A 26,624-nucleotide genomic window follows, 5' to 3' on the forward strand; every position below is an offset into this window, starting at 1 on the left:
TGTCTGATAAATATTACCTATGGAACAAGAAAGTCTATTTTTAATGTACAGACAATGACCACAATATTGCTTCAATAACAAAGTGGTCACACCACTAGGAGTTTTCTGAAGGTTTCCAGTTCTTAAAGAGCCAACTTACAGAACTTTAATACTATACCACTATAGAACTGTTTTATTTTCTATTTGAGTTTACTCGAGAAATAACACCCTCATACACGTTAAACCTGGAGTTGTTTTTATTCTATTAGAGTTCACTTGAGTAACACATCTTTGTGTATCTATAACCTGGAGTTGTTGTTTTTAACCCATGAGTTAAACTGAGTAATACACCCTTGCTTAGCCTGGAGTTATTTTTTTATTTTATTAGAGTTAACTTTAGTAAAACACCCTGATGGTTCGAGCGAAATATACGTTTATCCGCGGAGCTGTCTTTTCTATTACTCAGATTAAAATGAGTATGCTCTGAGTGAAATGTACGCTTAGCTCATAAACCTACGCTGAACTATTTTCAAAATGATGTATTCATTACCCTTCAACAAACCGTTTCTGCGTGACTGACACTGCTTATTATCGTTCTAATGAAAATAAGGTTTATATTCTACTAGATGAAGCACTAGAGAACCATCTACAGTATGACATGTTATATATAGAACACTCTACAGGTTGCTTATACCTCATTCGGATTATTGTTACAAAATAAACGACATTATATATAAATTTTAATAACCATACAATCTCAATAGCGACGAACATTGGAGCGAGTAATAACTGTAAGGTTCATCAGTTATGTGACATAAGTTCGTAATGACAAAAAATTAAATATTACGTCATTCAAAATCAAAATCAAACTGATTACATGGCATTATTCAGAGCAACACACATACATAGCTGTCTAAGAGATCAAAACACTGTAACTTGGAAACCGTATTTATGGAAATATATTGTTTTACGATGTTCAAAAGCGACACGTGGCGACATCTGTAGAGAAATGAGTTATTCGTCAAAACAAGTAGAGTTCTTCAGTATATGACGAACGTGAATTAAGCCTTACTGAACCAAATACTGCTACTGGTGTAATTAGGAAGAAGAAGGTATTAATCGTTCGACATGTGTTCTCTCATTTTATGAAACTGACCGAGTGGGCTGAGTAACGAAACGCCTGTTAACCACGTGACTAATAATGAACCAATAAACGCTTAATTAGTGCCTCCAGCGTTACAGCAGTACTACAAATAACGCACCATTTTTTTTTCTTCTAATTTCTTAGGCTATCAATCACACATAAATTATTCCGATTTTCCATTTGCTTAGGTAATGACGTAGAAACTGTAAAGTCCAAGATGCCACAGGTAACACAGAAGTCCATGGGTTTTTACACGTGCGAAAACTGGGTACCTCACCTCAAGGTTCTTTGATTCATCGACGTTAACCAAAATATTAGGCTTAGCACCAGCTGAACTGAATGACTGTAGTGCGATGAGCCTGTATACAAAATCATAAAGGAGAGATTGACTTGTGAAAATATAACAAATACAGTAACAAACACAATGCATTAAGCCTATTTATATATTGTTCCGATTAATCTGGAATAAAATTCAATTAATATATTAACTAAACGTTGTTTAGGTATATTTACGGCATATCTTTTAAGGAACAGCAAGTAGCTCGTGATGATAAGAAACCAACTTGAAGTAAAAATGTTTCTTAAGACGACTGGTATGTGTATTAAAACGACTGGTATGTGTATTAAAACATCGTAGAGAAAAACCTTTTGACCTTCACAGGTCATCTTCATGTTAACAGAGAGAGAGTTTACAACGTTGTTAACTCGAAGATGACCTAAGAAGGTCGAAATGTTATTCTCCACTATATTTTAACAAACGTTTTAATACATACACCAGTCGTCTTGAAATACATTTTTACAGCAAGTAACTGTAATCTCACAGCAGTGGCGTAGCCAAAAATGGTCACTGGGGGGAGTTTAGTTTGAGTGCTTGATGCAAGCGCCGCAGGCCTGAAGCCATGCTAAGTGAGTCCGGGGCATGCCCCACCCCCCGGGAAATTTTTTTAATAAAACGGTAAAAGAAAAGCCTGAATTATGCATTATGAGACCACGTTTTTGGCAAATTTCAGAGTGGCACACTGAGGTGTTTGTCTTATTTTTTTAATCATAAATAAATATATAGGCTTATATATATAATATACAACTTAAAGTTATCAGGCCCAGCAAAGTAGGCCTCATTATACATTCACCGTGATATTAAAGTTGAACCAAACTGTGTTGTAGATGTCCTGGCAAGAACGAACAGACGTTTGAGCCTTTCATAGATATTCGATTGTATTTCTCTAGTTCTGACAAAACTTGCTGTGTTAAAGTGTTCAATCAGAAATTTGTATTTGACCATTTGTTGTGTGTGAAATTATCTGCCATGCAATCACGGATCTTTATGAAACTTCACAGGTGGCAACTGAACTTGTCTAAAAAGTTTGGGTCCATGGAGGGTGGGTTTAACACGCCCATTGGCTACGCCCCTGTCTCACAGTTTTTTATTGAAACTTTACTGTTCCGAATTAGTTCCGTAGTAACAAAGGTATGATAAGAATACTGCTCGAATAGCAGAATTAATAAAATATCAAGTTAGATTTAAAGTTCGACATGGTGCTATGATTGGCTAGCTTTTGTACGTCATTGGCCTTCACTAACTAATCATTTTACTTTATGCAGAACACTAACACTTATAATTTTAATAATAAATGAATTGTATTATTACGTTTATTTAATTTAGGCTTAACTCTATTACCTAACAGACTTTCATTTCTTAGTAACCCTGCCCACAATTTTAAAATTTTCTTTGTTTATTGAAACTGTAAAGCGCATGTCCCTTAAACTTTTTTTTAAATTTAAATATAAAAATCGAATATCCATCTGTTAAACATCGATTGTACCATATCAATACAGAAGTCCTAAATGTAATTTAGGTTATGTAGGTTCTACTGCTAGGGCGTTAAAAACAAGCAAACAAAAGTAAAGACATGAGTTATATATTTTAAAAAACAAGAAAAACTTTAATGGCTAATGATGAACAGTATTTAAGAATAGATGAAAGCCTATTAAGCCTAAATTAAACAGATATAATAGTGCAATTCATACACTCACCCTAGTAGACAATCCACAAATCAGTTAGAAAACGGAATATACACCACAAATGGAACACGAATATACACTGCTGGCCAAAATCTTAAGGCCAATGAACATAGAGAAAAATATGCATTTTGCGTTGTTAGACTCAACCACTAATTTGAGTAGAGCTTTGAAAGATGACAATAATAAAGGGAAAATAAAAAATAAAACACTTTTTGAACATTTAATACGGAAAATGTGAACAATATGAAATTAGCCTAAATACTTGCTGGCCAAAAGTTTAAGACCATACCAAAAGAAGTCCTAAACAGGTAGGAAATGCCCAACAAGAGGTCTCAGTAGTGAGTTGCACGGCCATCATTACGAATAACTTCAAACATTCGCTTTGGCATGGTCGATGTAAGCGTTTGCAGAAGGCTGGCTGGAATGTTATTCCGAGTGGTGAAGATGGCTTCAGGAAGATCATGCACTGTTTGGAATTGACGTCCATTTCTATAGACTCCTCTTGCCATCCACCCCAAACAATTTCAATGGGGTTCAGTTCAGGCGAACACCTAGATGGTTTGAAAGAATCACCTTATTCGACATGAAAACGTCCTTTGTTTGACGCCCCTGTATAACCTGAAGCTTCATTGTTCCATGGAAGGAAAAAGCACCCCAGGTCATTATGGAACTTCCTCCACTGTGTCATGCAGAAAATGTCTCCGGTAGGATATCCTTATCGTGCCAGTAACGTTGGAAGCCATCTGGACTATCCAGGTTAAATTTTGTCTCATCAGAGAACAAAACCTTCGTCCACTTTTCTACGTCCCATGTTTGGTGCTTCTCAGCAAAGTTTAACCGAGCTGTTTCGTGGTGTGGAAGGAGACGTGGCTTTTGAAAACGCTTACGGTTTTTAAAGCCTTTCTCTCGTAGATGCCGTCTTATTGTTCTTGAGCTGCATTCTGCATCCGTGAGGGCCTTATCTGGTTCGACAATCGGCTGGTGTCTTGCTGGACAACTCGTCGAATCTTCCTGTTCAACGTCGGCGAAATTTTCCTGGGCCGACGACTTGAAATTCTCGTTCCGTATCCCTCAGGGTCTTTTAGGATATTTACAACAACAGTTTTACTACATCCAATCTCACCAGCGATGACACGTTGAGAGAAACCTTGCTTTTACAACTCGACAATTCTGCCACGTTCAAACTCTGTCAACTTTTTAACCTTTGCCATGTTTTTACCCAATGTAACACAGGAGATGTCAGTGGGAGATGTTGACAACGCTAATGCTTGAACACAAATGACTAAATTTCGTTACGTATTTACCGATTAACGCTTCGTTTCAGTATGGTCTTAAACTTTTGACCAGCTAGTATTTAGGCTAATTTCATAGAGTTCACATTTTCCCTATTAAATTCTACAAACCTTTTTATTTTCCCTTTTCTTATTTTCATCTTTTGAAACTCTACTCAAATAAATGGTTAAGTCTAACAATGCAAAATGCATATTTTTTCTTTATGTTTATTGACCTTAAGATTTTTGGCCAGCAGTGTGTATCAGCTTAAGAAAACCTGCATACTTTTACCAAATATTTATATGTAGGTTTAATTTTCTTAGCTTTATATTTTCGTAATTAAAATGCTTAGAAAAACGAGATCAAATTTTTTTATTTTTACCCGAGTTTTGTTGCTGGTCGAGGGAGTTCAGACCCTTATTGTTACTGCTGTAATCATCGGTCATTCTTAGTTGACCACCTGCAAAGGGAACATCAAATAATTCACTATTTCAACTCAGTTTGTCAGTGTCTTGTATGTTTATGGTTTTTACTTCATTTAACATGAAGTAATAATATTAAAATAAAAAATATTAAAATATTTGCTCGTCAATCTATAAATCAAATCACCCGAGAGGTTCTGTCTTTTAATATACTTAAAAACAACAATAAAGTTTTTTATCACATTCATCTATGATGACGTCATAACTACTTGGAGAGACTTAGCTTTAATGGACTGCATCGACTTCTTGCTTGAGTTGGACAATGACCGAAAATCTTTCCAGGCCGTTGTCATTTCTAGAACGGTACGACGTTTTGGATTATATACTGAGTCTTTTGTCAGGTTGTTATTTGTTTCTCAGAGTGATGCGACTTTTCGGCTTCTACAATTAAGCCTTTTTCTGGCTTTTGTTTGTTTCTTTGAGTCGCACGACGTTTCTGCTTCTATACTGAGGCCTTCTCCAGGCCAAACAATACAGGAGCTATCTGTTAAAGCTAAACCTCCACTACGTCTAAACTGCATAAAATACCCATGAAAGGTTTAGAATGTTTAGACCCAAATGTTGAACATAATACAACATGATTTTCATAATAGATGTTAACCTTTAAACTTTAATCACAATTCCACATGATTTATTTTATCGAAATACATTGTTTTAAGCTTCTAGATCAAGGTTTAATGGCGATGTTTGATAATAGATAATTTGTCTACCACCTACATGAAAGGTTCCCAAGAGCTTAACTGAAAGATGTTCCACATAAATTGACAAAATAGTGGAGGTTTCAAAACAAAAAGAGCAGTGATTGGATTATTCAAAGCGTAAAATACTGCCAGTTGAATATACTATTCCCGGGTCTCTTCTTATAAAGATTAAAATACAGTATTTCTTCAATTGGATACCTTCGCTACTAAGGATATTTTCGGCCGTAATTCCAATAATATCTCCCGAAGTTTGGTCAGCTTAATATATGCATATAGGGCTAAACTAAATTTCTTAAGCTACCAGTGTTTCTGTTTGTTGGTTTAAAGTTAAGCACAAAGCTACAAAATGGGCTATCTGTGCTATGCCCACCACGGATATTGAAACCTAATTTTCAGCCACATAAGTCTTGAGATTTACCGCTGATCAGATGGGGGCGTGGCCAGTGTAAAACAATATCTATAATTAAAATATGATTACAATGTGTAAAGTTAAAAAGTAATAATACTTGGAATATTATACAGAATAACTAACACTGTAACTCAAAGTAACAATGAACAACTAATAATACTATTAACAATAGAAATAAAACACCTTCAATCCGATGTGTGATAATGTTACACAATCCTGACTTTCTTCTGAACACTAACAATAGAAATAAAACACCTTCAATCCGAAGAGATGTGACAAGTTATTTCTAAAATGAAAGAAGTCTTAATATAACCATAGATCCAACCGTACGGCAGAGTACGTGTGTACGTTTTGTTCTTCAGATTATCAAAAATAATGCACATTTAATCGATATATCAGTAAGCGATTTTAAGCTAAACCTTCGACGTTACATCGAGCTGATGACGTCAGCAGACGATCGATACGTCTTCTAATTACAGTGGCTATTAAACCATTCAACACTTGAACTTATTTCCAAAACGAACTATCTGCTAATAAATCGGTTTCAAACGAATTAAAAGTCCTGTTGAAGTGTAGAGACTACACAGGGGAGACTGGTCGTTTGGATGATTCTTCTACGTAATAGAAACTTGGGTTAGGCAGAAAGCTGATATATATACAAAATAGTTAAGGCCTAATTGCTTACAGCAAGAACCTAACAATGAAATTCTCATTTCCTAGTCTTAAGAAGATTGGGCGAAACACAGCGCTGTGATTCTCTGGTGGTTAAAAGTGTTAAAACGTATCTACATTTTCCTTCCAGGCTTTCTAATTACATACTTTCTCACACTAACTTATAGCTTATTTATTTTAAATGGTGTAACTCATAAGTGAATGCTAGAAACATTATAAATTTTAAGATATATTGTAAAGTACAATATGTCTTTCAAAAAGTTCATATTGTATCGACTTTGTATGCAAATCAGTGCAACTTTGGTTTCTATTTTCCCTTTGTGAACATTTTTTTTTCATTGTTGTTGTTGTTAAGTGCAATGCTGCACACTAAGGAACGTGTGTCGTACCGGGATCGAACACCAGATTTAAGCATTATAAAGTACTCTAGCTTACGGCTAAGCCACCTGAGAGGAGATTTCATTCACAGAATGTAAATTTATTTGTGATCACGAAGTTATTGAGAATCATGAGAGAGACTGGCGTAAACTCGAATTTCTCATCTAATATAAAATGAGAAAAATCATGCCCAGCATGGCCAGGTGGTTAAGGCACTCCACTCGTAATCCGAGGGTCGCGGATTCGAGTCCCCACCAAACATTTTGTCTTTTCAGCCGTGGGGGCGTTATAAGTTGACAGTCAATCCCACTAGTCGTTGGTAAAAGAGTAGCCCTAGAGTTGGCAGTGGGTGGTGAAGACTAGCTGCCTTCCCTCTAGTCTTACATTGCTAAATTAGAAACGGTTAGCGCTGATAGCCCTCGTGTAGCTTTGTGTGAAATTCAAAAACAAACAAACAAACCAATTATCAAATTGATTGTGATAAATTTGAATAAGTTGTTCTTGCGCGAAATTCAAAAATAAAGTGAAAACTGAACCACTTAAACCCTTTATGTAAATTTATGAAGTTTTATTTGTGAGGAAATATATATATAAAACACTATTCACTCAAACGATCTGTTCATCAAACTATGTAGTAAGTAAATATAATAATCTTAAAACGAAATGGATGAATAAAATTCGGTAGTTAGAAAATTATTAATGTTTCTCTTCAGCGTAGATGCGCGCCGTCTATGAGGCGATTAAAAATTTTTGACATGTATGTAAATGTTTAGATATATGAAGATGAAACTAATTTTATTTCTTGTCTCTTAGCGGACATATCTTAAGCTACATATTTCAAAATGTCACATACATATATATATATATAATCACTACCGCGACATATGAAGAGTTTCAAAAGAAAAAAACCAGTTTAGAACGGATTTGTCTCTGATAAACTTGTCGTGCATTATTTGCTATCGATCAATCAACACTGGAGAATCTTGGGTTACAAGTCATTCATGAAGGACATCATGTGACCATCTAAGAAGATAACAAATAATAATCTTCCATACTTTTTCTACGAAGCTGACTCTAGCCTCTAACGAGTAACAGGCGAAGGCAGAGAACACATTAATTAAATTATCTTCGACTCACCGTTCACGTTTTGGAATAAAGTCGAAAAAACTTTTCTTTATCAGATGCTTCGTGGACTTCTATATCAATAAGAAAACATCAGGTTTCACAGCTATAATTAAATCTTTATACATTCACCGTTTAAAACACCTACATGTGCTAACAATTAAATAACGAAAACAAAACTCGTAACTGTGATTTTAATCATTGTTTAAACAATACGTAAATATGCTTTTAATTTGTTTGAACAACCAGAACAAAACAACATGTAACGATGACTTTAATCATTGTTTAAACAACCATAACTTATCTGCACAACTTAACCATGTTGTGGAATCATAACCCAAATACTGCTTAACGTTATCTAACACGACTTGGTCATGTCGTAAGACCATAACCTGAAGTCTGGTTAACGTTATGTAACACGACTTGGTCATGTCGTTAGACCATAGCCTGAAGTCTGGTTAACGTTATGTAACACGACTTGGTCATGTCGTAAGACCATAGCCTGAAGTCTGGTTAACGTTATGTAACACGACTTGGTCATGTCGTAAGACCATAGCCTGAAGTCTGGTTAACGTTATGTAACACGACTTAGTCATGTCGTAAGACCATAGCCTGAAGTCTGGTTAACGTTATGTAACACGACTTGGTCATGTCGTAAGACCATAGCTTGAAGTCTGGTTAACGTTATCTAACAAAACTTGGTCATGTTGTAAGACCATAACCTGAAGTCTGGTTAACGTTATCTAACACGACTTGGTCATGTCGTAAGACCATAGCTTGAAGTCTGGTTAACGTTATCTAACACGACTTGGTCATGTCGTTAGACCATAACCTGAAGTCTGGTTAACGTCATCTAACACGACTTGGTCATGTCGTTAGACCATAGCCTGAAGTCTGGTTAACGTTATGTAACACGACTTGGTCATGTCGTAAGACCATAGCTTGAAGTCTGGTTAACGTTATCTAACAAAACTTGGTCATGTTGTAAGACCATAGCTTGAAGTCTGGTTAACGTTATCTAACAAAACTTGGTCATGTTGTAAGACCATAACCTGAAGTCTGGTTAACGTTATGTAACACGACTTGGTCATGTCGTAAGACCATAGTTTGAAGTCTGGTTAACGTTATCTAACAAAACTTGGTCATGTTGTAAGACCATAACCTGAAGTCTGGTTAACGTTATCTAACACGACTTGGTCATGTCGTAAGACCATAGCTTGAAGTCTGGTTAACGTTATCTAACACGACTTGGTCATGTCGTTAGACCATAACCTGAAGTCTGGTTAACGTCATCTAACACGACTTGGTCATGTCGTTAGACCATAGCCTGAAGTCTGGTTAACGTTATGTAACACGACTTGGTCATGTCGTAAGACCATAGCTTGAAGTCTGGTTAACGTTATCTAACAAAACTTGGTCATGTTGTAAGACCATAGCTTGAAGTCTGGTTAACGTTATCTAACAAAACTTGGTCATGTTGTAAGACCATAACCTGAAGTCTGGTTAACGTTATGTAACACGACTTGGTCATGTCGTAAGACCATAGTTTGAAGTCTGGTTAACGTTATCTAACAAAACTTGGTCATGTTGTAAGACCATAACCTGAAGTCTGGTTAACATTATCTTGAACAAATTAATTCAGAAATAAATCTTCGTTTACCCTACTACTACTGGTAGCAGTAACTTGGTTTGTGATTTATTAATTTAAAACAACATTATCCATAAGTCCTTACAACACACTTTAATGGGAAACTCTCCTTTTTATTATAGTCATGAGACTGATTAATAGGAGAGTTTCAAATTAACTGACGTCACCCAGTGAGTACACAGAAAAACGGAATTGTGATATTGAAACCGAACGGTACCTTATGCGCATGCTGACTGAATGTCCAGGCCAGAGATTCCTAAGGCTTAGGTTTGGTTTGGTTTGTTTCCAATTTCGCACAAAGCTACTCGAGGACTATCTAAACTAGCCGTCCCTAATTTAGCAGTGTAAGACGATAGGGATGGCAAGTAGTCATCGCCACCCACCGCCAACTCTTGGACTACTCTTTTACCAATGAATAGTTGGATTGACCGTACATTATAACGTCCCCACGGCTGAAAGGGCGACTATGTTTGGTGTGACGGGGATTCGAACCCGCGACCTTCATATTACGAGTCGAGTGCTTTAATCACCTGGCCATGCCGGGCCGAAGGTTTAGGTATAACCGTTCTTAATTTCGAACCACTGACCAATCATCAGAGGGACCTTTCTGGTACTTCAATCATAACAGTACTGACTGTCACGTTTATTATGTGAGTTTATCACGCCTCAAACTACGGACCTTATGATCCATAGCTCGACACTCTGGATAACGCTCGGTCCACAGGAAAACACAAACAAATTTTAAAGGTGTATGAATATGGACTCATCCAGAAGATGATGGTCTATGAATACATAAAGTATTTCTGGACTTTTATTAAAGGTTTACATTTAATTTCTGAGCATCCAGCTGTAAAGTTGCTTATAATTCAAAGTTATACTTAACACATTGCAAACTCTGTCAAACATTAACAGTTCTTATCCTTCGCTCTCTAATTCTGATCCATTGCAAGTTGCTGTCGTTAGTACAAAAATACTACCAAGAAGAAAAAAAAGACGATGAAATTTGAAGCTCTTCAAATAGAAGAGTTGCACGTGACGTCTCAAGCGAGTAACGTGTTCTGAACTTATCAGAAGAATAGAGATGATCGTGGTGTCTGTGACAGTACTTCTTCTACTAGAAGCCAAATCAGTAATAACTTCAACAGGTGATAAACGTTTATCTACATGGAACCAAGGAAAACAAACAGTACTTTCCATTCTTGCCACAAGGGGATTGCGACATATGACTGTTTATTACAGTCATCAGTATCATAGTTTCGTGTCAAGTGGAAGATTTGGTTAGGCCATCTGAATTCCATAAAAGAGTGAAGCAATCATTAAGTTACGTCTAGATGTCGAACAGGATGAATCTGACTTAAGACGTTTGTTACTTGACGAGGAAAACTATTTATATCAGTCTGTTTTGGCCCAGCATGGCCAGGTAGTTAGGGCACAAGGCTCGTAATACGAGGGTTGCACGTTCAAATCCCTCTCGTACCCGAACATACTCGCCCTTTCAGGTGTGGGGCGTTATAATGTGACGGTCATTCCAACTATTCGTTGGTAAAGAGTAGTCAAGAGATGGCGGTGGGTGGTGATGTCTAGCTGCCTTCCCTCTAGTCCTACACTGCTAAATTAGGGACGGCTAGTGCAGATAGCCCTCGTGTAGCTTTGAGCGAAATTAAAAACAAGCAAACAAAAAAGCAAGCATACTCTCGTATCTGACAGAACACCACTCACACTGGTCAGATAACTAGTGAAGAGAGAAAATCAACAGGACCAGTCAGTTTATGTAACTGAAAAGTAAAATTGACCAGAGTAGCTTGATAACACTGCACAACAAAGTTTTTGCTTCTTGAACACTGTTGGGTGTTCCTTATAGATTTTGGCTGTTGATCACGAAAATTACATCCATATTTGCCCATCACGTACCGTTTCATCGAAATCTTCAGTTTTGCTGCAATGGAAAAACGATATCAGAGCAACTGGAATCCGTCAATGCTTGTTGACTACTGTTGGACAATGTAACGTGATGCACTGGACATTGAATACAAACGGAAATCAGGAGCAAAACACTTTTAATTATGTTGAACTTAATAGCGTATCAGAAACATACACGTAATTAAATACGTTAAACAGTTAACTGTCTATTTCTCAGAATTCTTACGTGATGAAGCAAAACCAAAACTATATTTGTGCATACCCACCAGGTACCTGTTACAATCAGCAAAAACTTTTCAAAAAATTGTTGTGCAGTGTAATATGAATGAACAGATAACTTGTCTAACCTATTGAGAGGAGATAAAGGGTTCGTCAAAACATTTACTAGTACTTTGGAGGTTAATAAAATCATACCGTAAAGCCTAATTGACCCTTCTGTTGACCCTAGAGAGTTTTTAGCAAAACATCGGTAACTTCCATAGTCGTCTGGGGTCACAAATAAGATGACCAGCTGCATATGGACTTTATAGGTCTCCTCGTGCGTCTCTGTCACGTACTTCTGGTCAGATACGATCATTTCACCTTCTTCCTTGGTCCAGTAGTTGATGGACATAGGGAAGGCTTCAGTATGACATTCCAAAGTGACGTTGCTCCAAACTAAGGATCCAACCAGTTGGTGTGGGATCCAGATCATTGGTGGAACTAGATGAGGAGTGTATACAGGACAAGAACTGACAGGTACCATTAATATTCTACACTATTCTATATCTTATAGTTTATACAGTACAAGAACTGACAGGTACCATTAACATTCTACACTATTCTATATCTTTCAGTTTATACAGGACAAGAACTGACAGGTACCATTAATATTCTACACTATTCTATATCTTATAGTTTATACAGGACAAGAACTGACAGGTACCATTAACATTCTACACTATTCTATATCTTATAGTTTATACAGGACAAGAACTGACAGGTACCATTAATATTCTACACTATTCTATATCTTACAGTTTATACAGGACAAGAACTGACAGGTACCATTAATATTCTACACTATTCTATATCTTATAGTTTATACAGGACAAGAACTGACAGGTACCATTAACATTCTACACGATTCTATATCTTACAATTTATACAGGACAAGAACTGACAGGTACCATTAATATTCTACACTATTCTATATCTTATAGTTTATACGGGACAAAAACTGACAGGTACCATTAATATTCTACACTATTCTATATCTTATAGTTCATACAGGACAAGAACTGACAGGTACCATTAACATTCTACACTATTCTATATCTTATAGTTCATACAGAACAAGAACTGACAGGTACCATTAACATTCTACACTATTCTATATCTCATAGTTTATACAGAACAAGAACTGACAGGTACCATTAATATTCTACACTATTCTATATCTTATAGTTTATACAGAACAAGAACTGACAGGTACCATTAATATTCTACACTATTCTATATCCTTCAGTGTATACAAGACAAGAACTGACAGGTACCATTAATATTCTACACTATTCTATATCTTATAGTGTATACAGGACAAGAACTGACAGGTACCATTAATATTCTACACTATTCTATATCTTATAGTTTATACAGGACAAGAACTGACAGGTACCATTAACACTCTACACTATTCTATATCTTATAGTTTATACAGAACAAGAACTGACAGGTACCATTAATATTCTACACTATTCTATATCTTATAGTTTATACAGAACAAGAACTGACAGGTACCATTAATATTCTACACTATTCTATATCTTATAGTGTATACAGGACAAGAACTGACAGGTACCATTAATATTCTACACTATTCTATATCTTATAGTTAATACAGGACAAGAACTGACAGGTACCATTAATATTCTACACTATTCTATATCTTATAGTTTATACAGGACAAGAACTGACAGGTACCATTAACATTCTACACTATTCTATATCTTATAGTGTATACAGGACAAGAACTGACAGGTACCATTAACATTCTACACTATTCTATATCTTACAGTGTATACAGGACAAGAACTGACAGGTACCATTAATATTCTACACTATTCTATATCTTTCAGTTTATACAGGACAAGAACTGACAGGTACCATTAACATTCTACACTATTCTATATCTTATAGTGTATACAGGACAAGAACTGACAGGTACCATTAACATTCTACACTATTCTATATCTTATAGTTTATACAGGACAAGAACTGACAGGTACCATTAAAATTCTACACTATTCTATATCTTATAGTTTATACAGAACAAGAACTGACAGGTACCATTAATATTCTACACTATTCTATATCTTATAGTTTATACAGAACAAGAACTGACAGGTACCATTAATATTCTACACTATTCTATATCTTATAGTGTATACAGGACAAGAACTGACAGGTACCATTAATATTCTACACTATTCTATATCTTATAGTTTATACAGGACAAGAACTGACAGGTACCATTAATATTCTACACTATTCTATATCTTATAGTGTATACAGGACAAGAACTGACAGGTACCATTAACATTCTACACTATTCTATATCTTATAGTGTATACAGGACAAGAACTGACAGGTACCATTAACATTCTACACTATTCTATATCTTACAGTGTATACAGGACAAGAACTGACAGGTACCATTAATATTCTACACTATTCTATATCTTTCAGTTTATACAGGACAAGAACTGACAGGTACCATTAACATTCTACACTATTCTATATCTTATAGTGTATACAGGACAAGAACTGACAGGTACCATTAACATTCTACACTATTCTATATCTTATAGTTTATACAGGACAAGAACTGACAGGTACCATTAACATTCTACACTATTCTATATCTTATAGTTTATACAGAACAAGAACTCACAGGTACCATTAATATTCTACAATATTCTATATCTTATAGTTTATACAGGACAAGAACTGACAGGCACCATTAATATTCTACACTATTCTATATCTTTCAGTGTATACAAGACAAGAACTGACAGGTACCATTAATATTCTACACTATTCTATATCTTATAGTGTATACAGGACAAGAACTGACAGGTACCATTAATATTCTACACTATTCTATATCTTATAGTTTATACAGGACAAGAACTGACAGGTACCATTAACATTCTACACTATTCTATATCTTATAGTTTATACAGAACAAGAACTGACAGGTACCATTAATATTCTACACTATTCTATATCTTATAGTTTATACAGAACAAGAACTGACAGGTACCATTAATATTCTACACTATTCTATATCTTATAGTGTATACAGGACAAGAACTGACAGGCACCATTAACATACTACACTATTCTATATCTTATAGTGTATACAGGACAAGAACTGACAGGTACCATTAACATTCTACACTATTCTATATCTTACAGTGTATACAGGACAATAACTGACAGGTACCATTAATATTCTACACTATTCTATATCTTTCAGTTTATACAGGACAAGAACTGACAGGTACCATTAACATTCTACACTATTCTATATCTTATAGTGTATACAGGACAAGAACTGACAGGTACCATTAACATTCTACACTATTCTATATCTTATAGTTTATACAGGACAAGAACTGACAGGTACCATTAAAATTCTACACTATTCTATATCTTATAGTTTATACAGAACAAGAACTGACAGGTACCATTAATATTCTACACTATTCTATATCTTATAGTTAAAACAGAACAAGAACTGACAGGTACCATTAATATTCTACACTATTCTATATCTTATAGTGTATACAGGACAAGAACTGACAGGTACCATTAATATTCTACACTATTCTATATCTTATAGTTTATACAGGACAAGAACTGACAGGTACCATTAATATTCTACACTATTCTATATCTTATAGTTTATACAGGACAAGAACTGACAGGTACCATTAACATTCTACACTATTCTATATCTTACAGTGTATACAGGACAAGAACTGACAGGTACCATTAATATTCTACACTATTCTATATCTTTCAGTTTATACAGGACAAGAACTGACAGGTACCATTAACATTCTACACTATTCTATATCTTATAGTGTATACAGGACAAGAACTGACAGGTACCATTAACATTCTACACTATTCTATATCTTATAGTTTATACAGGACAAGAACTGACAGGTACCATTAACATTCTACACTATTCTATATCTTATAGTTTATACAGAACAAGAACTCACAGGTACCATTAATATTCTACAATATTCTATATCTTATAGTTTATACAGGACAAGAACTGACAGGCACCATTAACATTCTACACGATTCTATATCTTTCAGTTTATATAAAACAAGAACTGACAGGCACCATTAATATTCTACACGATTCTATATCTTACAATTTATACAGGACAAGAACTGACAGGCACCATTAATATTCTACACGATTCTATATCTTTCAGTTTATATAGGACAAGAACTGACAGGCATTATTAATATTCTACACGATTCTATATCTTTCAGTTTATAGAGGACAAGAACTGACAGGTACCATTAACATTCTACACGATTCTATATCTTTCAGTTTATACAGGACAAAAACTGACAGGCACCATTAATATTTTCTATGATTCTATATCTTTCAGTTTATACAGGACAAGAACTGACAGGTACCATTAACATTCTACACGATTCTATATTTTTCAGTTTATACAGGACAAAAACTGACAAACACCATTAATATTCTCTATGATTCTATATCTTTCAGTTTATACAGGACAAGAACTGACAGGCACCATTAATATTCTACACGATTCTATATCTTTCAGTTTATACAGGACAAGAACTAACAGGCACCATTAATATTCTACACGATTCTATATCTTTCAGTTTATACAGGACAAGAACTGACAGGCACCATTAACATTCTGCACGATTCTATATCTTACAATTTATACAGGACAAGAACTGACAGGTACCATTAATATTCTACACGATTCTATATCTTTCAGTTTATACAGGACAAGAACTGACAGGTACCATTAACATTCTACACGATTCTATATCTTACAGTTTATCTATAACAAATACTTCCAGTTACCGTACACTTTTCACATGGCACGTGCTGATATTCGATACTTTTAAAACACTAAACTTACAATGTCATATTTTGGTCCACTTACAGTTTACTTGTAGCACAATTCTTCGACTGACCGATGGAGGAACACCATTTGATGCGATGCACAAATAAGCACCCATATGAAGCCTACTTACTTTAGTGATGTTTAGGGTTTCTCCAGTGATAGACTTTCCTATAAATACGAAAGTTTGAATCTCTTGTTAGAGTAACGTATCTTGACTTAAATAAAATACATCTTTGTTCAAATAATTCTACCAACCTGGAAAATAATATTATTATTTTGTTACGAATGTGCGTTTTTAAGGGAGAATCAAAGTTAAACAATAACAATGTAAACCCTGCAGGTTTCGACAAATTGGGTTTTTATGGATATCTTTAACTTTTATTCACCAAATATTTTTGATCCCGTTTGTTCTTATGATCAGCGTCTCTTTGTCAAAACCCAAGTTTTCTACATTACCCTGTACTTTTAGGGAAGAGACATTTAATTTAATGAGGGGTGGTCTCGAGTTACTACGTGTTAAGAATTGATGACACAAGAGATGAAAGGTTTAGATTTTTAAAATACTGTTTTATGAGACGCGGAAATCAGTAACGATGCAGAATGCAGATTGGCGTGCACGTGAGTATCACGTTGTTTCCTCGAGTCTCATTTAAGTCTTTTAGGGCTATCATCAACACTGAAATTATGAGAATTATCATATTCAGTAACTAACAGCTGCAAATGGCAGTGCTAATCTCTCTTTAATAATTCAATGGAAGGCATTTAAAAGACAAAAATATATGCAATTTTTTTAAAATTCTGATATGGGCTTGCCAAGCTAATGCCTTTTTAATTTTATATTCTCACCACGAATCATCATGTTTGTCTTCCAGTTTCCTGCTGATACGGGTTGCTCGTCTTCTCGTCTCCAAGATATCGTCGGTGTGGGATAACCTTTGGTTCGACACGTCAGGGTTACGCTGACTCCTTCCCTCACGAGCACGTCAGTACTGCTCTCGGGCCCAATGATTTCCGGCGGAACTGACGAAATAATAGAAACCGTGATTTGAAATGCATGTTATTGTACGAAGATTGGTTAGAAGTTCACACCTTCGGGTAATGGGAAAAAAAACGTAGCTTGTGTGTGTTTGTGTGTGATGCATGACTTACGAGTTACAGTCTTATCCGTAATAAGTCGAGAAACAAAGGGCTCTAGACGACTGTTTATTTTGTAAAGAGCGTTTACTCAGTTCCTTAAGAAAATAGCACAAAATGACATCACACATCCACGCGCTAATCTCGCGATCTCTCCAAGTTCGATTAATTTTTGTCTCACGTCCAAATGATCGAAAGTACTTTGATACAGGTTAATGTTTTGTTCTAGACCTAAAGTTTGTAGTTGTTGAGGTTTTGTTTTTAGAGCTAAGACAATTTCTAGTGACAAGGTTCTGTTATTTGTTTTTCAACTTCATTGTTAGATTTGCTTATCTGGGATGGAAGTTTAGTTTCATCAATTATTCGCACAATGCCTAAAGTTTGGGCCTAGCATGGCCAAATGTGTTAAAGTCGCACCCAACATACTCGCCCTTTCAACCGTGGGGGGCGTTATAATGTGTCGGTCAATCCCACTATTCGTTGGTAAAAGAGTAGCCCTAGAGTTGGCTGTGGGTGGTGATGAATAGCTGCCTTCCCTCCAGTCTTACACTGCTAAATTAGGGACGGCTAACGCAGATAGCCCTCGTATAGTTTTGCGTGAAATTCAAAACAAACAAACCTAAAGTTTTTGTTTTGTTTAGAATTTCCCGTAAAACTACACCGCTAGCTGCTGTAATATGGCTAGAGGAAAATAGCTAGTTAGTCATCACCACCCACTGCCAAATCTTGGCTAATCTTTTAGCAACAAATAGTGGAATGTACCGTGACTTTATAACGCCCTCACGGTTAGAAAAGCGACCATATGCGTTGACGGAATTCGACCCCGCGACACGCAGATACGGACTGAGCGTCCTAACCATCAGACTATGCCAAGCATTGATCATAACCCCCCTCCATAAAGTTACTCGACGTTAAACCCTTTTCAAAGCAGATTAACCCAATGTCGTTATCGACTTTATTCGATATATATTTTTTAATATAGTAAGTATCTTAAAACTATTGAGCTTAATAACTGTCTTAAGTCCCTCGCAGGGACAGCGGTAAATTTTCGAATTTATAGCGCTAAAATCAGAGGCTCGATTCTCTTCGGTGGACACAGGAGAGAGCCCGATGTGACTTTGCTATAAGAAAACACATAAAAACACAAACTTTCTTAAATCATTCAACTCAATATCTTAAAAAACTACCGAAGTCAGTATATATTTTAAAACTGTTTAACTTATACATTTTTTAAATCGGTTCGTGTTCATTGTATAACTACTTTTATACAGCATTAATAAAGCCAGTTCAACAACTTTTCTTTTGAGTACACCAAAAATTTGTGAACAAAATAAAGACGCGAATTTTTGAACTGATTTTATTGAGTGCCTCCATCTAGGAAATGAAACTAAAAATATAATATTTTATTAAAAGAAAGCAAATCATACTTTACTTCCATACAAAACCGTGTTTATCGTGTTCATTGATTAATTTATTATCGAGGAAGAGACCAACCCCTAGACCTGGAGCCTAGACGAACGTGAAAACTGCTATCTGATACAGTCGTTTGTTGGCGCATACACTTCATTGAAATGTGTGTTACTACACGTTATTCTTTGTAGCGATTGGTTTGAATTTCGCGCAAAGATACACGAGGACTATCTGTGCTAGCCGTCCCTAATTTAGCAGTGTAAGACTAGAGGGAAGGCAGCTAGTCATCACCATCAACCGTCAACTCTTGGGCTACTATTTTACCAACGAGTAGTGGGATTGACCGTAACGCCCCAACGACTGAAAGGGCGAGTATGTTTGGTGTGACGGGGATTCGAACCCGCGACCCTAAGATTATGAGTCGAGTACTTTAACCACCTGGCCATGCCGGGGGGCCTCTTTGTACAATTATTTGTATAAAAATTAGTACAAGGCTTTTAAAATAAACCTGCGCAAGTTTTTATTCGTTTACATCTAATTAAACAAAAATTCACGAAGACATCTCAGGAAAACTCGACGAAGAGTCCGAAAACACGTTTTATTTCCTGACTTACATGTCTGTACTTTCTATTTTCTCAGTGATAATAATTACAAGTTAATGCGAAAAAAAACAACAACCCAACTCTCATTAAAGTTAGATTAAGCGAAAATTTAGTTTCATATTGAAGATTAACCAATAATATTTCTATGATAAAGAAAACTATGAAACCGTGTTAATCATAAGTGTGATGAATATTGTTATTAGGGAAGTTTGTTTTCTTCACCAGCAGAAACTACTAAAAGGCTAATCTGTAATATTATTCGAGATTTTTCGTGTTTCAGTATTATATACAAAGCCTAATCACGTATTAATATTAGTAGAAACAGTCATAATGACACAGTTAAATTTGAATGCTCTATATAGTTTGTGGCCAACAGTACGTTTATTTCTACACGCTTTATGTTGTTTTTTTTATAATTATTCAGGTTTAGTAACCTTATTTTACATGTATGTAAACATCATTATTTAACATAACTTTTACATTTGCCATAGTATTACGTCACAGCTTCGTAACCGCTGCTGGTCACGAAGTATTATTACGTAACAGGTACGTACTTATTGTTTGGTTGGCTTTGGACTTTCTTGGGCTACTTTTTTTACTGACGAATAGTGGAATTGACCAAACATTTTAACGCCCTCCGTCTAAAAGGGCGTGCATGTTTAGTGCGACGGGGATTCGAACTCATGACCCTCAAATTACGAGTTGAACGCCTTAACGACCTGGCTATGCTGGCCTTGAAATATGTTGTTATGCATCTGTAAGAAGTTCAAGTCTGTTAAAACATGTTTCGTGTAACTGCGTGTGTTGTTACAGGCAGTCTGTGTTTCACTACCCGCCATGGGTATCGAAACCCTATTTTCAGTGTTTCTCTGAAGAAAGGTAAAATAATTACAATAGCTAACACCAACAAATTTTCAAATAATTTATATTTGACTATGTGCGATGAACGTTTTTAAACCTAATCTGCTAATTATCCTTTGTTAGGCCATTTAAATGCGTACCAATGGTCATTCGATTTGAAAATTTCAAATGGACCAATTCCAGCAGTAAGGGCCCGGCATGGCCAGGTCGTTAGGGACGCTCTACTGATAATCTGAGATTTGCGGGTTCGAATCCCCGTCACGCCAAAATGCTCGCCCTTTCAACCGTGGGAGCGTTATGATATGACGGTCAATCTCACTATTCGTTGGTAAAAGAGTAACCCAAGATTTGGCGGTGGGTGGTGATGACTAGCTGCCTTCCCTCTAGTCTTACACTGCTAAATTAGGGACGGATAGCGCAGATAGTCCTCGAGTAGCTTTGCGCGAAATTCAAAACGAACAAACAAAAATAAACTCTCTATTCTTGACTGGCTTAACGGCGTTTACAAGCCGGTTTTTGTCCTACGAAGATATCTAATGTCTTCTTAGAAATAGTAGCGTCCGAAATTAATTAATTGAAGTTGGCCAAATATCTATAGTTTTCCAATTAATAAACTCTTTATCATAGCTATAACGTCCAAGGTTTATTATAGGATATTAGATATAGCAAAGCAACAATATAATGAGAACTGTCTCTTGGCGCGTCGATGTATAAACTTTAGGCAAGGTTCTCGAAAGTTCAGTTTGCAGCAATATTTTACTTACGGACATAATATATTGTTGATTCTTGCACTCGAGAATCTTCCACAACTTTAGACAATAGGTGGAAATTTCGCAACACATATTTAACACAATAAGTTACATGCATTTCTAAATATATATTAACCTAAAACAAACATCAATATTAAAATAAATACACATAACATAAATCATAAATCTATAACACAAAGCTCTGTTTAACTCTGTTTTTAACGAACTTTCACAATCATACTGATAAACCCAAACCAATAATTAACTCACCGACTACGTCTAGATAGCCAACTTGACTCTTCATGGGCACAGTGTTAATCTGACACATATAACCTCCCCTATCAGACTCTTGGACATTCTTAATGTGGAGAACCCAGTTTCGATGGTCGCTGTGACTTAAGTCAATTCTATAATTTCTAGTTATCACGTGATGGTGGATGGTTAAGATAGTTTTGCTCTCGACTCTCAGCCAAGCAACCTGAAATATTAAATATTTTCCAATAATACAACTTACTTAAATGTGTTTAAAATTTTTCATTCGACGTTCCTGAACTCGTGAGTTTTTTGAGTCAGGGCTTTGAGTTTACTGAAGAAGAGCGAGCGTTGGTTTCGAATGTTTAAAGTACTGTTACAGAGTCTGTTGAAATTTCACTTTAACATTCTGAATATTGAAAAGTTTTACTTCATCAAAAAACACTTAACTATCAATAAGATAAATATTTCAAGATGATATTAAAGAGAAGTACTTCATTATCAAAGAAGCACATTCAGCCGACGTTGTGGTAATTTCAAATATTTGCAGTTTAACCTCAAGGCCGAAAATTTTCAAATGCAGACAGTGGTCCATAGGCTTAAGGGTTATATCAACACTGTTTATAAAAGTTTGATAGTTCGCTAAAATTAATTATTTCATATGAATTTTGCCGATTATTCATTTTCAATAACTGAAAACGCGAGTAACATTATGTTTTATATTGAATTATGCAGTTAAAAGAATGTGATAAAAATGTGACTGTTTTTAACATGTTAATCGGATCATGTCATGAGGTCATAGTTCCGTTGTTATGGTAACAAACAAAAAAACGAAATTTCCAAACTCTTTCTCAGACAGTCATTAAGTATTTGAAGGATTCTCGATTAGTAACGCCCCCTTCAGTGGCACAGCGGAATGTCTGCGGACTTATAAGGCTAAAAACCGGGTTTCGATATCCCTGGTTGGCAGAGTACAGATGCCCCATTGTGTGGCTTTGTGTTTAATTCAACAACAACTCAACTAGTGGCAGACTTTCAAAGATTCACACTAATAACCACAGCCTTTCAAATATTTTTATTGAGAAACAAAAAAGTAAAATGATCAGTTATAAATCACGTTATTACTCAGAAAGTAAATACTGAAAAACAGAACAAGAAAAAAGAGTAAATGTTGAAAGAAACCGAAAAAAAAAAAGAAAACATCCAATGAAATTGATGTTTACCGATGTGTAACCTGGGATTGAAAGATATATATTAATTTTTATTTTGAAGAGAGAAAGATCGGAATAACATTACTAACACTGTGAATACTTTAAGAGAATACGGACTTTAAGTTATGTCCGTAATTTTAAATATGGTATAGTAGTTCAAAATAATGGTTGTTCTTATTTCTGACTACGTTATACCGGATATGTCTTATCTACACACAGAGCAGTAAGTTTTAGTTTTACGACTCTTACTCTGTTTGTTGTCGGATATTTGTAGCCCTGCACAAATAACGTATCTTCGCTCTTAGCCGACAATGCCAGTGTATCTATACCTTGATTGAATTACATGATAGGTCTAGACAGCTAAAAAAAATAACATCTTGATGCTTTCCTTAAATATACAATCGCTGTCAGAAGGCAGGAATTCTCTCTGTATGTCTCAATAAAACTTGACTCGTGTAAGCAACAACTTCAGAAAATGGGGTTTTGTGAGCGATAGAAGCTAAACTTCCAATCAATCAATCCGAACCAATTTATTGAAAGGAAAATACCTAATGAGATAAGTACATCTTGGTGACTTTGAAATGTCTGTTAGTTTGAGATCTCCATCTTCTGGTCTTTTCTGTCAAAAGAAGACCACTAACCAAGCCCACGTGCACATTGAACGATTGACGTGTTAGTAAAATAAAGCTTCTAGGAACATCCAAAGTTAATAATTCTTGATAAATAACGGAATATTTCCTCCTGCGTTAGGTTTTACTTCTTTCTAAGTCTGTATTACCATCAGTCATATTGTTTTCTGTCTCATTTATACAAAGGCAGTAAAAGATACTCGTAAAGTTGTAGATACAAAATAAATTCATCAAAAATAGTCCTGATAAAAAAATCCACCATCAGAATAACATCGTCACTAGTACTTATAACATCTATTAACTTCATCTTCTCCACAACCACAAATAATTACCATCTACCAATACCATGGTATCAAAGTATAGCATTCGAGCAGTACTTTGACAATAGTTACAGAACTCCGTCTTTAACCTATTGTTGTCACAATGGTTAGAAAAACAATGAAAACATTACACATTATTCGTCAGCATTATAGAAACTTAAAGGCTTGTGAGACACACACACACATACATACATTGCAAAATAGTTCGGTTTTTTGTTTTGGTATAGACATTAGATGCAGTTATTATGTTTGAACTAAGTGCTTTGTGAAATCATGACGGACAAAACTTTTTCTTCCTTTAACCATGAAACGCTGTCACTGTATTAACTGAAGTTAAGATACAAACCTTACTCGGTATCCTAAGTCCAGTCCCACCTCTGTCAGTATTAACGTAAGCTAAGATCTAAACCTTACCCGATATAATCCTAAATCTTCCACCACACACTTCAGACTGGCAGTCCGCCCCACTGCTACTGTGATGTTGTGCACTGGTTCGGAGAACACAGGCTCGGATTCTAAACCTGAAAAATCACTATATGTTTAACACTAATGATCTATAATAGACTTAGGAATTATAAAATACATAGATAACATCAGTTCAACACAAGATGTATACTGATGTATAATAACTGTTTTCTTTATTCTGGGTAACTAAAATTACAATAAAATAAACAAACCATGAATTATACATGACTACATTTAAACTAGTACCATTGTAAAATAAATAACATGGATATCTTTAAACTAGTACTAATGTAAAATAAATAACATGAGTACCTTTAAACTAGTACCAATGTAAAATAAATAACATGACTACCTTTAAACTAGTACTAATGTAAAATAAATAACATGACTACCTTTAAACTAGTACCAATGTAAAATAAATAACATGACTACCTTTAAACTAGTACCAAAGTAAAATAAATAATATGACTACCTTTAAACTAGTACCAATGTAAAATAAATAACATGACTACCTTTAAACTAGTACCAAAGTAAAATAAATAACATGACTACCTTTAAACTAGTACCAAAGTAAAATAAATAACATGAGTACCTTCAAATTAGTACCAAAGTAAAATAAATAACATGAGTACCTTTAAACTAGTATCAATGTAAAATAAATAACATGAGTACCTTTAAACTAGTACCAATGTAAAATAAATAACATGACTACCTTTAAACTAGTACCAATGTAAAATAAATAACATGACTACCTTTAAACTAGTACCAATGTAAAATAAATAACATGACTACCTTTAAACTAGTACCAATGTAAAATAAATAACATGACTACCTTTAAACTAGTACCAATGTAAAATAAATAACATGAGTACCTTTAAACTAGTACCAATGTAAAATAAATAACATGAGTACCTTTAAACTAGCACCAATGTAAAATAAATAACATGACTACCTTTAAACTAGCACCAATGTAAAATAAATACTTGTATATAATCTAAATGAAACGTGATCAAAATATTTTATTGTAATATGTTTCTTTAGGCTGGGCTTAGCGTGTTGGTTACTGAGCAGGGGGTACATTATAGAAAATTCAAGAAATAAAACTCGATGTTACTAAATCAGTTCTGCACTCAGCTATGGGCGCATTTGTAAAATTGACGGTCGATTTTCTCATTCGGTTCAACGTTCTTGTAGAGGTGAGTGTTACTTTTGGTCAGTAGTTCAATATTAATAACTCTCAAACTAGACACCTAGGGGTTTTTGAAGTGGTCATTTATCCTTTGCCATATGTAGCATAAGATTCGTTCAGAAGCCTAAACAAAACTTGACTAGAAACTAAAGTCACTTTCTAATTTAACATTTCCTTCTCAAAGACCAAAGGTGTGAAAATGTGAGGTTTTCATATTTATTTCTGTTGTTATTATTAAAATACTGGAATATTTTAATAGTCGAACTAGGCCTAACTCATCACGTACACACACGTTACAAAAACAATGGAAACTTTTCACAGTCTAGCTAAGCCTTACTCATCATGTACACACACGTTACAAAACATTCGAAACTTTTAATACTCCAACTGAGCCTAACTCATCACGTACACACACGTTACAAAAACAATGGAAACTTTTCACAGTCTAGCTAAGCCTTACTCATCATGTACACACACGTTACAAAACATTCGAAACTTTTAATACTCCAACTGAGCCTAACTCATCACGTACACACACGTTACAAAAACAATGGAAACTTTTCACAGTCTAGCTAAGCCTTACTCATCATGTACACACACGTTACAAAACATTCGAAACTTTTAATACTCCAACTGAGCCTAACTCATCACGTACACACACGTTACAAAAACAATGGAAACTTTTCAGTCTAGCTAAGCCTAACTCATCACGTACACACGCGTTATAAAACTTGACTATCACACAAACAAGCTAAACATTTTTTTTATCCAGTCATACTCTAGACTGATACTACGTTCTCTATTTATTAATGTTTTTCTTTTAAAAATTGATATCTCATATGTTTATATGCAAATTCGATGAATGACTGGGGTAAT

The 26,624-nt window shown here is 35.1% G+C and overlaps 1 protein-coding gene across 2 annotated transcripts in view; it reads right to left on the reverse strand.

Moving 5' to 3' along the window:
• Positions 1 to 196: 196 nt before the first annotated feature.
• Positions 197 to 26,624, reverse strand: part of LOC143222361 (lachesin-like) — a 40,922-nt gene continuing 14,494 nt past the window's right edge. Inside the window, exons 2-9 of one of the 2 annotated variants that reach the window (XR_013012200.1) lie at positions 24,509 to 24,615; positions 21,953 to 22,160; positions 17,773 to 17,946; positions 16,966 to 17,094; positions 12,164 to 12,451; positions 8,197 to 8,255; positions 4,800 to 4,877; positions 1,465 to 1,482 (exon numbers count right to left, since the gene is read on the reverse strand). Coding sequence is in view for 1 of the 2 variants with exons in the window: in XM_076448802.1 (XP_076304917.1) it covers positions 1,397 to 1,482; positions 4,800 to 4,877; positions 12,164 to 12,451; positions 16,966 to 17,094; positions 17,773 to 17,946; positions 21,953 to 22,160; positions 24,509 to 24,615 (1,070 nt within the window). In the remaining variant the exon portion in view is untranslated. Of the gene's footprint in view, positions 1,483 to 4,799; positions 4,878 to 8,196; positions 8,256 to 12,163; positions 12,452 to 16,965; positions 17,095 to 17,772; positions 17,947 to 21,952; positions 22,161 to 24,508; positions 24,616 to 26,624 lie in introns of both variants that reach the window. The other variant, XM_076448802.1, reaches the window with a different exon arrangement.

This window comes from Tachypleus tridentatus, chromosome 8, assembly GCF_004210375.1.
Source record: "Tachypleus tridentatus isolate NWPU-2018 chromosome 8, ASM421037v1, whole genome shotgun sequence".
Classification (NCBI taxonomy): domain Eukaryota; kingdom Metazoa; phylum Arthropoda; class Merostomata; order Xiphosura; family Limulidae; genus Tachypleus; species Tachypleus tridentatus.